The following is a 13,214-nucleotide window of genomic DNA, read 5'->3' on the forward strand; positions in this document are numbered from 1 at the left end:
TGTGGTTATCACTTTCCTGCTTTTCAGCAGTGTGTTAATGAGGGCCGGTGAGAACCCCCTATCTTTTAGTAGCGCCCGCTCAAAATCCACGCCGTCAGATGAAGGCCAACCGCTCGAGGATGGTAGACTGGACCCTGGGATAGGAGATCCGGAATGTCTGGCAAGACCCATGGATCGGACATCGACATAGCCCTCAGGCATGGAAACCACGTCCTTCTGGGCCAGAAGGGGGCAATTAATACTACTGTGGCTTTGTCCTTCCTGATTTTCCTCACCACCAGAGGAAGTAGAGACAGGGGAGGAAAGGCGTAGGCTAGCCTGAAGTTCCAGTCTATGAGGAGGGCGTCTACTGACAGGGGATTTTCTCTGGGGTTCAGAGAGCAGAATTGTGCCACTTTCCTGTTTTCTTTTGTGGCAAACAGGTCTACCTCTGGTTGTCCCCACCTTTCCACGATAAGGTCGAAGATGGTGCCGTTCAGGGACCACTCTCCCTGCCTTAATGTGTTGCGACTTAAGAAATCCGCTGTAGTGTTTTCTGCCCCCTTTATGTGTAGAGCCGTCAACGAGAGAAGATGTTGCTCTGCTAGATGAAACAGACGATCTGCTACACACATCAGGGATCTGGAACGAGTCCCGCCTTGGTGATTTATGTATGCCACGGTGACTCGATTGTCCGAGAATACTCGCACGTGGTGGCCCTGTAGACAGACAAGGAGTGTTTTAACCGCCTGCTCCACAGCCGTCAACTCCTTTAGATTGGAAGACATCTCTATCTGATTACAATCCCACAGCCCCTGGACCAATGTATCCCCCATGTGAGCCCCCCACCCAGAAGGGCTAGCGTCCGAGGTGACCACGCGAGTTATATTATATTCCCAGGGGACCCCTGTGGACAGATTCTCTTGGTCCAACCACCAACCGAGGGATACAATAGCGTCTTGGGATAGGGTCAGCAGACTTTCTAGACACCCCCCCAACCTTTTTTGATGCAACAGCACCTCGCCCTGAAGTATCCTCGTATGATACTGAGCCCATCGGACTGCTGGAATACAGGACGAGAGAGAGCCTAGCAGAGACATGGCTTTTCGTAGGGACATGGTGGGGTTTTTAGAGGTATTCAGCACTTGAAGGTGCAGGCGATCAATTTTTTCTTGAGGCAAACGGCATTCCTGAACCTGGGAATCCAGGGTCAGGCCCAAAAATCGCTGCACCGTCATGGGCTGTAACCGTGATTTTTTAATGTTTAGCATCCACCCCAGATGCTCTAGAGCCGACATCACTTTATGTAACTGTTCCAGACAGTGATCCGCCGTTTTACCTACGATAAGGAGATCGTCCAGGTAGGGGATTATTAGAATGTTGGACTCATGCAGGTGCGCCATAACTTCCGCCATTACTTTGGTAAATACCCGAGGGGCGACCGAAATCCCAAAGGGAAGGGCCCTATACTGGAAGTGTTTTACTACCCCATCCAACCGTACCGCCACCCTCAGGTATCGTTGGTGACCTGCATAAATAGGGATATGGTAATAGGCGTCCTTCAAATCCAATACTACCATAAAGCAGTTTTTAAACAGCAGTTTTATTGCGGTGTTTATAGTTTCCATTTTAAATGGTTGCACGGTCAGAAATTTATTCAGTGCTCTAAGGTTAATGATTGTTCTGAAGGAGCCGTCTGGTTTACTTATCAGGAATAGAGGAGAGTAGAATCCACTACCCTGTTCTCCTTCCGGAACCTCAGATAGGACATTTTTATTGAGCAGATCGTGAACTTCCGCTTCCAGGGCTGCCTGTTCTGCTGGAGAGGATCTGAGAGGGGTGATTCTGAAGAAGTTCTGAGGGATAGAGGAGAATTCTAGCCGCAGACCCGTAGCTACCAACCCCAAAATCCAATCACTGCTGGAGATCTTGGACCAGGCCGGGTAGAAGGCAGATAGTCTACCTCCCACCGGGGCGACTAGTCATTGGGGTGGTTTTTTGATTTCACGGGGTGGCTCCTGACGTGCTCCACCAAACATGAACCCCGTACCTCTCTTCTTTTTTTCGTCCCATCTGCTCTGATCTCTGGCCGGTCTCTTCCGAAAGAATCTTTTCCCTGCGAAGGGGCGCCTGTAAGAGGTAGTTGGAAGATTAGGAAACTTCTTCTTTTCATCTCCGGCTTTCTCTAGTAGCTCATCTAGGACTGGCCCAAACAGGTATTCCCCTTCGCATGGGATAGAGCACAGACGGGATCTGGATTGAAGGTCACCCGGCCAACATTTCAGCCATAGGGCCCTCCGCGCTGCGTTCGATAATCCTGCCGCTCTAGCCGCCATTCTTGCTGAATCCGCAGAAGCGTCTGCGAGAAAGGCAGCGGCATTTTGGATTGTTGGCAGGAATTTCAGCATGGAATCTCTGGAAACACCTTCTTCTAATTTAGACCCTAGCTGATCCAGCCAGACCATCATCGATCTGGCTGCGCATGTCGCAGCCACAGCAGGTCTCAAGGCACCAGCCGACATTTCCCAAGTCCCTTTCAGGAACGAGTCCGCCTTTTTATCCAGAGGATCTTTTAGGGAAGCCATGTCATCAAAGGGGATAGATGATTTCTTAGATGCCTTAGACACTGCTGCGTCTAATTTTGGCGCCTTATCCCAGGTGTTCACCATGGGGTCCTCAAAGGGGTACCTTCGTTTAAAGGCCGGTGGAAAAGAGCCTTTTTTCTCCGGCTTCTTCCATTCTCGTTTAATGAGGTTCTGCACCTTGTCGTTAAGCGGAAAAGACCTTCGTTTTTTAGGGTCTAGACCGCCAAACATTAGGTCCTGTGTTGAACGCTCTGGCCTTTCGTCCGCCACCCCCATAGTGGATCTAACTGATCTAATTAGTTTGTCCATTTGGTCCAACGGGAAACAGAAACGATTAGACTCTTCTTCTGAAGAGGACGCTGAGGAGACAGAGGCGTCTGAATCAATCTCCCTACTTGGGCCAGCGGACGAATCTGAATTTGAGGCGCTAGGCTCCCTTCTTCTCTTGGAAGGCTCTGCCCGGGATAGGGATTTCAGGGAATCCTTCACCTCCTTCCTGATAATCTCCCTAAGATTTGAAGTGAAATCGGGAGACTCCTCCGCCACCTATGGGAGCGGAGAAAAGGCTATGTCACTTATCCAGTGCTACCGCTATATAGTATCCTATTTAACTATTTCCTACCGTCTGCCGCACACACGACTGACAAAGTCTTTTAGGGTAGGCGTCTGGCAAAGGGCAAGCGCATAGCGCGCACTCCTTGTTTTTTGATTTACCAGCGCTTTTTTTCCCCTACGGAAATAAACATAGGAAAAGACTGCATCAGGGTACATTCACGAAGATCTCTTACCCAGGCAGTAGCGGTAGGTACCGGTTCACTGGGGGGTCGGTGCAGATCCTTCTGTCTTGATCTGCGACTGGCCTGATTGCTGCGTCCGCGGGTCTTCTGCTGGGGGTTTGCAAGGGTCTCTGAGGATCTGTCCTGCTCCTGCTCCAGCAGACCAACGGCAGCTTCTGGCACCTCCATAGCTGCAGATGGCCATAAGCAGCTCTGCAGCAATCTTGATTAGCTATATATAGCCTTCCCCCGCCGGAACATGTGCAGGTGCATATGGTCAGTAATTACTCTCCCCCCTGCACCTGACCCTGCTCCATCCTCCCCCGCCCCTGAGCGCTCCCCCCCCTCCGCTCCCATCACAAGCAGGACGCGGTGCTTTCAGCTGAAGCCGGCCGGCGTCCGACTTCCGGTCCCGGCTCCGCCCCCTCGCCGCATCACTTCCGGAACCGGCTAGAGCGGTGAGCGACGCTCCTGGAAGCCGGGGACGGCGTCGCCGGATCCTCCAGCCGCACGCCGCCATACCGACGCCCACGTGGCCCCAGCAGTGCGGCGATCGCGGCGGAAGCCGGCACCCGAATCCGCCCCGATCCCAGAGGAGTGCGGAGGGCGTTGCCGGAGCCTGCGCCGCCCGGATGGGACCCGAGGTAGGGAGTCAGGGCACGAGAGCGAACGGAGCCCGGGGGGAAGGGGGGGGGAACATACTCACCTTCTGACCGCAGAGACAGCCTCCTCTGGACGCCGCTCGCCTCTGCACCGCTCACTGACGTGGAGCCCTACCCGGGCCCACCGTGGCGCTTCCAGGGACCCGCACTGCCCGAGGTAGGAGACCCCCTCGCTACCTGGGTCGGACAGCCGGCCTGGGTGCTTGATAGGAGAAACTGAAGAAAATCTGTAGGGAATCCTGTCCTCCAGGAACAGGAAACCAACTGATGCGTGGGGAGAGGTGCCGCCCTTATATATCTGTAGGTTTCCTGTTCCTGAAGGGCGGATCCCCTCTCTCCGTAGTGCTGTCATGGACGACCGAATAAACATACAATCAGAAACTCTCCAAAAACTCACAAGTTCAATGGATGCAAGAATTGTGAAGGTGATATCAAAGAAGGGGTCCTATGTTAACATGTAACTTGGCCTGTTAGGAGGTTTTGGAGTTAAATAGCTTTTTTGTTCAGTGAATGTGACCTCCTAATGCTGCAAATTCCACAAATGAGCATTTTCAGTTCTTTAAAACATATCAAATGTTTAGAAATTCTACAGTGCCTAATAATTTGGAACAATTGCATTTTGAGTTTTTTATTTATTTTGGAGATTATACTGTTATCATTGGGAGGTTTCTTCAATAAAATTCGATGTATAATCTAACGGGTGATGACTTTTATTAGACTGACTGTCATTTGCACCGACCATTTAGGAAAATCCGAGAAAAATATAATTTGCATAATAATTTGGAACACAGTGTAGAATGAACATCACCTGACCAGTTCTTCAACCATATAGCTCTCCTGGCTGCATTTGATAAAGACTGGCCTCTAGCTGTGAACCTGACTCTGCAGTAGCATCTGCTAGAAAGCCGGTTGCTAGTTTTAGTAGAGGAATTGCTTTAATAATGGTCTCTCTAGGGGTTCTAGCTGACAACTGATCCTTCAAGACATCTACCCACAAATGCATAGCTCTTGCCACAGATGTTGCCGCTATATTTGTGCGGATTACCGCCGCTGAGCTTTCCCAGGCTCTCTTTAAGAGCCCATCCGCCTTGCGATCCATCGGCTCCTTTAAGTTAGAGGAGTCCCCAAATGGAATGGTGGTTCTCTTAGAAACTTTTGCAAGAGGAATGTCAATTTTTGGGATAGTCTCCCAGTCCTTGACTTCTTCATGATTGAAAGGGAGGTGGAGTCTGAAGTCTCGAGGAATTGATAACCTCCTTTCCGCTTCTTCCCATTCTTCTAAAATCATAGAACGACTATGGGCATTAACAGGAAAGACTTTTGAGGTCTGAGAACATAGCCCCCCAAACATTTCGTCCTGAACCGTCGGAGTAGATGCGGATTCCTCAATCTGCATAGTCTGTCTAACTGCTCCCAGGAGCTCTTCTATCTCATTAGACGAAAACAAATATTTCTTCCCTCTCTCTGGAGGATCTCTGCTTAACTCTTCCTCCTCCAGATTTGATTCAAAAGAGCTGTCCTCGGACGACAGATCCGATTCTCTTTGCCTTTTCTTGGATCTCTATGGACCCAGGGGGTCAGACTGGATGGGCTGGGGAAATGTTAAGACAGATATTGAGGCCTGCACCTCCTCTCTGACAATGGCCCTCATATTCGTCATTAGAGAGGCCTGTTCTTCTCCCACAATACGACTGGTGCATGACTCGCAGAGAGACATCTGCCAGGAGTCCTTAAGGCTTATGGCACAAACGGGACATTTCCTGCACTTCCCGGATTTCTTAGCCACCGCAGAAGCCTATAACACACAAAATATATATTAAAAAAAAAAAAAAAAAGTCGCATGGGCCTATACACTTGATTGAAGATCTGAGGGAGCAGACCTCTGCCCGGGACTCACATGCGCCTGGGCCTCCTGCAGTATCTCGGGTTTCGGATTATCCTCCATACCGCTGTATAAGTCACACATACCTTTATACTGTTGCCGCCCTGTCCCGGACCTCCTGACGCTCAGGAAGTAGGAGAGAAGACGCTGCCCCATGCTGCTGGCCGCAACCCGGAAGTGACTAGCGCAGGAGCGCGATCCGGAAGAGAACACCCGCCGCGCTCCCGGACACGCCGATCCCAACTCCGAGATGACCTGCGGCACTACCCCTGGTTCCGCTTGCGAAGGATGTACCCAGCAGAGGCGTTCAATGGCAGGTACATCGGGGTCTTGTGCCAAAGGTCGAGAGCCCCCCCCTAGGGGGAAGTGACCTTGAACCAGGAGCAGCGCTACACTGGTGCTGTTGAGGGACCCTATAACTTGGGTGTCAGCACGGCAGAGTCTTCTAGTGGGAAGAAAGAGGCCGAGCCCCCCCCTGCCCCAATCCTCACTCTCTGCATGGGACATCCACAGTGGGACAGGAAAAACACTGAAGGGTGGCGGTGGTGGGGGGGGGGGGGGGGAAGTCCTTTTGAGCTCCCGTGGTTTCCTGTCCCACTATGGTTAAGAAGGACGTCCTCCATGGTGCTGTCAGGTGGTGACCTGGAAATCGCTACTCATCTTTTAACCCTTATAACAACCGAACAAAAAAAAAAAAAGTTTGATTCCAAAATTGTGCTGATGTAAAGTAGACATGTGGGAAATGTTATTTATTACCTATTTTGTATGATATGACTCTCTGATTTAAGGGAATAAAAATTAAATAATAATATCAATATAATAACAAATAATATCAAGTCATATCGAAGAAATTTTTACCACTAACATGAAGTACAATATGTCCCGAGAAAACAATCTCAGAATCACCGGGATATAAACTCATGAAGGGACAGTGGTCAGAATTGTAAAAATTGGCCCGATCATGAAGGCAAACATAGGCCCGGGCACGAAAGGGTTAAAAAAAAGTGAAAAGAAAATAAAAAGGATGATGTGGGGTCCCATGTATTTTTGATAACCAGCCAAAATAACGCACATAGCTGCAAGCTTATATTATCAGGATGTTAAGGTCCCTGGTTATTGGGCCCTTCCCAGCCTAAGGGTATGTGCACACGTTGCGGATTTCATGCGGATCCGAAGTGTTTTTTGCCTTGCAGAGACGCTGCAGATCCGCAAGTGATTTACAGTACAATGTAAATCAATAGGAAAAAAAAATGCTGTGCTAATGGTGCGAAAATTCCACGCAGAAACACTGCGTATTAAAATAAAGAGCATGTCACTTCTTTTGTGCAGATCTGTAGCGTTTTTGTACCCATTCCATTATAGAAATCCGCAGGGGTAAAAAAAAAAAAACCCCGCAGGAAAACCGCACAAAAAAATGCGTCAAACCCACACATGCGTTTTCTGCCAAGAGATGCAGAATCTGCACAAAAAATTCCTGAGTCTAATCCGCAACATGTGCACATAGCCTAAAAATACCAGCTTGCAGCCAATGAATAGGTGATCCGGGGAAAGTGTGGGGAGTCTTTATTCAACTAAAGTGGGTTTTTCAGTGTATATATTTTTATTTTTTGGGTTAGTGAAGGGGGAGGGGGGTGTTTGATAGACGCCTCTTCTTTACTAACCCAAGGGCTGGATGCCAGCTGTGATTTTTTGGACAATTCACAGGTGACATCAACCCCAACTACCATTACCACCGCACCAGAGCAATCAGGAAAAGCCAGAAAGCTTTACCTTGACTGGTTAACAAAAATAGTGGGGGAGCGACCACATCTTTTTTCATTTTACAACGCATGTGCATTTTATAACTGCAGATTTACCGCATCAAATGCAAGACTACGGGGAAATTCTGCACAGAATACAGAGTTGCGACAATTGAAAGAAATATTGACACGCTGCAGCTCAGAAACCCGCATCGCAGGCAAGTTTAAGCAACGGGAAAAAAAAAAAAGCACAGCAGGCATGAGATTTCTATTAATCCCATGCTCTGTTGTACTGTACAACGCAACGTCTAGAACACTGTCATTAGTGATAGTGGAAACGCAACTTAAGGAACGGCGAGAGGCCCCCGGTAATCAACCTACAGGACAGCACTTAGAGGAGCCCCTCAAATACAATAATACATGACGAGAGGCACCCGGACCTCCAGGAGTATCACCAGTGAGAGACCCACGCACACAGCTTCACCACTAAGCTCAGCTATGCAGTTCCTCATCAACCACACACACCGGCCCCCCGCACAACTCACCGAGCACAGTTGAGCACAACACATATACACACATATACCCACACACACTGAGCCCCTGCACAGCTAATCATCACACACACAAGCACGAACTATGGCCCCGACACAGCTCAGCACGACACACACAGGCCTCCGAACAGTTGCTCAGCACCACACACAAAAACGGCCCCCCCTCCGCACACACACACCGCTCAGCACAGAACACACACCAGCATCCGCACAGCTCAGCACACATACACCGGCCTCAGGACAGTTGCTAAGCACCACACACACAGGCCACCGCACGGCTCAGCACAGAACACACAAAAGTACTGCTCAGCAACACCCCCCCCGCACAGCTCAGCACAGACACACCGGCCCCAGCACAGTAAGGGTACCGTCACACAGTACCATTTCGATCGCTACGACGGCACGATTCGTGACGTTCCAGCGATATCGTTACGATATCGCTGTGTCTGACACGCAGCAGCGATCAGGGATCCTGCTGAGAATCGTACGTCGTAGCAGATCGTTTAGAACTTTCTTTCATCGCTGGATCTCCCGCTGTCATCGCTAGATCGGTGTGTGTGACACCGATCTAGCGATGCGATCCAGCGATGCGTTCGCTTGTAACCAGGGTAAACATCGGGTGACTAAGCGCAGGACCGCGCTTAGTAACCCGATGTTTACCCTGGTTACAAGCGTAAAACTAAAAAAAAACAAACAGCACATACTTACATTCTGGTGTCCGTCAGGTCCCTTGCCGTCTGCTTCCCGCACTGTGACTGCCGGCCGTAAAGTGAAAGCAGAGCACAGCGGCTGTGCTTTCACTTTCACTTTACGGCCGGCAGTCAGTGAGTGCGGGAAGCAGACGGCAAGGGACCTGACGGACACCAGAATGTAAGTATGTGCGGTTTGTTTTTTTTTTAGTTTTACGCTTGTAACCAGGGTAAACATCGGGTTACTAAGCGCGGTCCTGCGCTTAGTTACCCGATGTTTACCCTGGTTACCCAGGGACCTCGGCATCGTTGGTCGCTGGAGAGCTGTCTGTGTGACAGCTCCTCAGCGACCACACTACGATTAACCTACGATCACGGCCAGGTCATATCGCTGGTCGTGATCGTAGGTAAATCGTATAGTGTGACGGTAGCCTAACACACACACACCAGTCCAAGCATAGCATACTTAGGGATTATTACGTTTTAGGTGTTTGGTTATTGTGTTGATGTACATCGCCAGAATTGTGTTGGTATATTTATATGTAACACATCTCCACATACCTGTGTAACTACGGGGTATATGTGTGTATATGTGTGTATATGTGTGTATATGTATATGTATGTATGTATGTATGTATGTATGTATGTATGTATGTATGTATGTATGTATGTATATATATCTAATGAGAATATATATACATATATATATTCTAATTAGAAAGCTAATCTCAATACAAGATGAATGATGTGTGTGCCGTTACTCTGCTAGATTAGCAAGTCAAGTTATGAGAATTATAAGTATTACTGGTAGGGTTGAGCGAAACGGATCGTTCATTTTCAAAAGTCGCCGACTTTTGGCAAAGTCGGGTTTCATAAAACCCGACCCGATCCCTGTGTGGGGTCGGCCATGCGGTACGCGACTTTTGCGCCAAAGTCGCGTTTTGCATGACGAGCTTGGCGCCATTTTTTCAGCCAATGAAGGAGCGTGGGCAAAGTGATGACATAGGTCTTAGGGGCGTGCACGCCTATCGCCATGTTGTCACTTGTGCGCTGTAGTGATTTGCAATGTGTAACACCAGCTTTTCACCCCAAATCTACTGAAGTTAATTACGCTACTAATTTGGGTTGTCTCTGAACCCCTCTGTGGAGAAATCTGAGCTGGTGGCAGCGAAGTGTGTTCTGGGCTAGATGGTACAGCTGGCAGCGACAGAACGGTGTTTTATAAGCTATTGTCTGGCTACGGCCTGAGCATTTATAATTCCCTCGCAGCAACGTGCCTGCAAGCCAGTCCACAGTGAAGCGGCCCATCCGGCGACCAATTATCCTAGGTATAGTTCCCTGACTGACCTGAGGGTAAGGGGGGGCGCTGGAGAGCTGCAAGCTCTGAAGCGGAGCTGGAAAGCGGGGTATACATAAATCCCAGCAGTTCGTGATATATTGTAGCAGCAGTAGGATAACTAAAATAAGCCCCTGCGGTAAATTGATAGGTCAATAGCCTTGTGTGTGGTTTCATCACATGTTAGCAGTGGTGGGATAACTAAGATAAGCCCCCTGCACATGTGATAGCAGTGTGCTGGCCAAAGGTCACCCACCCAATCCGTGATGTAATGGTGGCAGCATGGTGGAATTCGTGCCAAACACACACACCAGTGGCTCAGCACCACACACCAGCCCCCCCGCACAGTGGCTCAGCACCACCCACCAGCCCCCCCGCACAGTGGCTCAGCACCACCCACCAGCCCCCCCCCCCCCGCACAGTGGCTCAGCACCACCCACCAGCCCCCCCCCGCACAGTGGCTCAGCACCACCCACCAGCCCCCCCCCCCGCACAGTGGCTCAGCACCACCCACCAGCCCCCCCCCCGCACAGTGGCTCAGCACCACCCACCAGCCCCCCCCCCGCACAGTGGCTCAGCACCACCCACCAGCCCCCCCCCCGCACAGTGGCTCAGCACCACCCACCAGCCCCCCCCCCCCGCACAGTGGCTCAGCACCACCCACCAGCCCCCCCGCACAGTGGCTCAGCACCACCCACCAGCCCCCCCCCCCGCACAGTGGCTCAGCACCACCCACCAGCCCCCCCCCCCGCACAGTGGCTCAGCACCACCCACCAGCCCCCCCCCCCGCACAGTGGCTCAGCACCACCCACCAGCCCCCCCCCCCGCACAGTGGCTCAGCACCACACACCAGCCCCCCTCCCCGCACAGTGGCTCAGCACCACACACCAGCCCCCCCCCACCGCACAGTGGCTCAGCACCACACACCAGCCCCCCCCCCCCCGCACAGTGGCTCAGCACCACACACCAGCCCCCCCCCCCCCGCACAGTGGCTCAGCACCACACACCAGCCCCCCCCCCGCACAGTGGCTCAGCACCACACACCAGCCCCCCTCCCCGCACAGTGGCTCAGCACCACACACCAGCCCCCCCCCCCACCGCACAGTGGCTCAGCACCACACACCAGCCCCCCCCCCCCCCGCACAGTTGCTCAGCACCACACACCGCCCCCCCCCCCCCCCCCCGCACAGTGGCTCAGCACCACACACCAGCCCCCCCGCACAGTGGCTCAGCACCACACACCAGCCCCCCCGCACAGTGGCTCAGCACCACACACCAGCCCCCCCTCCCCCCGCACAGTGGCTCAGCACCACCCACCAGCCCCCCCGCACAGTGGCTCAGCACCACACACCAGCCCCCCCCCCCCCCCGCACAGTGGCTCAGCACCACACACCAGCCCCCCCCCCCCCCCCGCACAGTGGCTCAGCACCACACCAGCCCCCCGCACAGTGGCTCAGCACCACACACCAGCCCCCCCCCCCCCGCACAGTGGCTCAGCACCACCCACCAGCCCCCCCGCACAGTGGCTCAGCACCACACACCAGCCCCCCCCACCCGCACAGTGGCTCAGCACCACACACCAGCCCCCCCCCCCGCACAGTGGCTCAGCACCACCCACCAGCCCCCCCGCACAGTGGCTCAGCACCACACACCAGCCCCCCCCACCCGCACAGTGGCTCAGCACCACACACCAGCCCCCCCCCCCGCACAGTGGCTCAGCACCACACACCAGCCCCCCCGCACAGTGGCTCAGCACCACACACCAGCCCCCCCGCACAGTGGCTCAGCACCACACACCAGCCCCCCCCCCCCGCACAGTGGCTCAGCACCACCCACCAGCCCCCCCGCACAGTGGCTCAGCACCACACACCAGCCCCCCCCACCCGCACAGTGGCTCAGCACCACACACCAGCCCCCCCCCCCGCACAGTGGCTCAGCACCACACACCAGCCCCCCCGCACAGTGGCTCAGCACCACACACCAGCCCCCCCGCACAGTGGCTCAGCACCACACACCAGCCCCCCCGCACAGTGGCTCAGCACCACACACCAGCCCCCCCCCCCGCACAGTGGCTCAGCACCACACACCAGCCCCCCCGCACAGTGGCTCAGCACCACACACCAGCCCCCCCGCACAGTGGCTCAGCACCACACACCAGCCCCCAGCACACTCACATTTGCTCAGCACCACGAATACACGCACCGACAACCGTACAGCTGCTCAGCACCACACACATACACCGGGCCCCCGCACAGCCGCACATGCCCCCTCAGCAGCACACACCGGCCCCAGTACAGTTGCTCAGCACCACACACACACACACACACACACACACACACACACACACACTCAGCAGCACACACGCACCGGCCCAGCATCACACACCGCTACCTTAAAGGGGTTGTCTAGCTCGTTGTACGGCGCCGCCATCTCTCCGGTGTTTGCTGATTGGGTCACCAGTATCCGGAAACAGCGAAGTCACATGAGCGTCCCGTGATCCTGACGTCACTAATACGCCACCGAGCATATGGCGTCACCAATGAAGGCGGGGCCTCAATAGCATCTACGTAAATGATCCGTTTAATGACAGGAGAGGAACCCGGGGAGCGCACAGGAGGAGCGTACAGCTAGAACACTAGGACGATGCATTTTAGCATTTTGTGTGGCGCCGGCTTAAAGGGCGACGCTGGGGCTAAATGTTTTCTCTTATGCTGCCAGATATGTGTTGGCTCCTTGGCGCTATATACCTCATGAATATAAAGGAGCCGGCACACTGCATAAAGCAAGTACAAATAATAGCGGCAGATTAGGGACACAACTTTTTAGACTCTTTGTTTATCCTATAGTTTAACATTTCAATAAAAGTTACATTAAATGGTCTTTTAGTGATGGCTTGTTTGGAGTTCTCTCCAAATTGTTAATGATATATATGCCCCTCCAAAGACCATTCTGGCTCCTCCAATCTTTTACTATATGTATTACAGGGGCCAGTACTGGAGAGGTCACAGTCACTAG

At 52.8% G+C, this 13,214-nt stretch overlaps 1 protein-coding gene across 1 annotated transcript in view; it reads right to left on the reverse strand.

The window, feature by feature from the left end:
* SCAMP3 (secretory carrier membrane protein 3) overlaps window positions 1–12,715 on the reverse strand; it is a 36,796-nt gene extending 24,081 nt beyond the window's left edge. Inside the window, exon 1 of the mRNA XM_069769251.1 lies at window positions 12,591–12,715. Within this exon, the coding sequence (XP_069625352.1) occupies window positions 12,591–12,629 (39 nt within the window). The 5' untranslated portion in view covers window positions 12,630–12,715. The remainder of the gene's footprint in view (window positions 1–12,590) is intronic.
* Between the last annotated feature and the right edge of the window lie 499 nt (window positions 12,716–13,214).

This window comes from Ranitomeya imitator, chromosome 1, assembly GCF_032444005.1.
Source record: "Ranitomeya imitator isolate aRanImi1 chromosome 1, aRanImi1.pri, whole genome shotgun sequence".
NCBI lineage: Eukaryota > Metazoa > Chordata > Amphibia > Anura > Dendrobatidae > Ranitomeya > Ranitomeya imitator.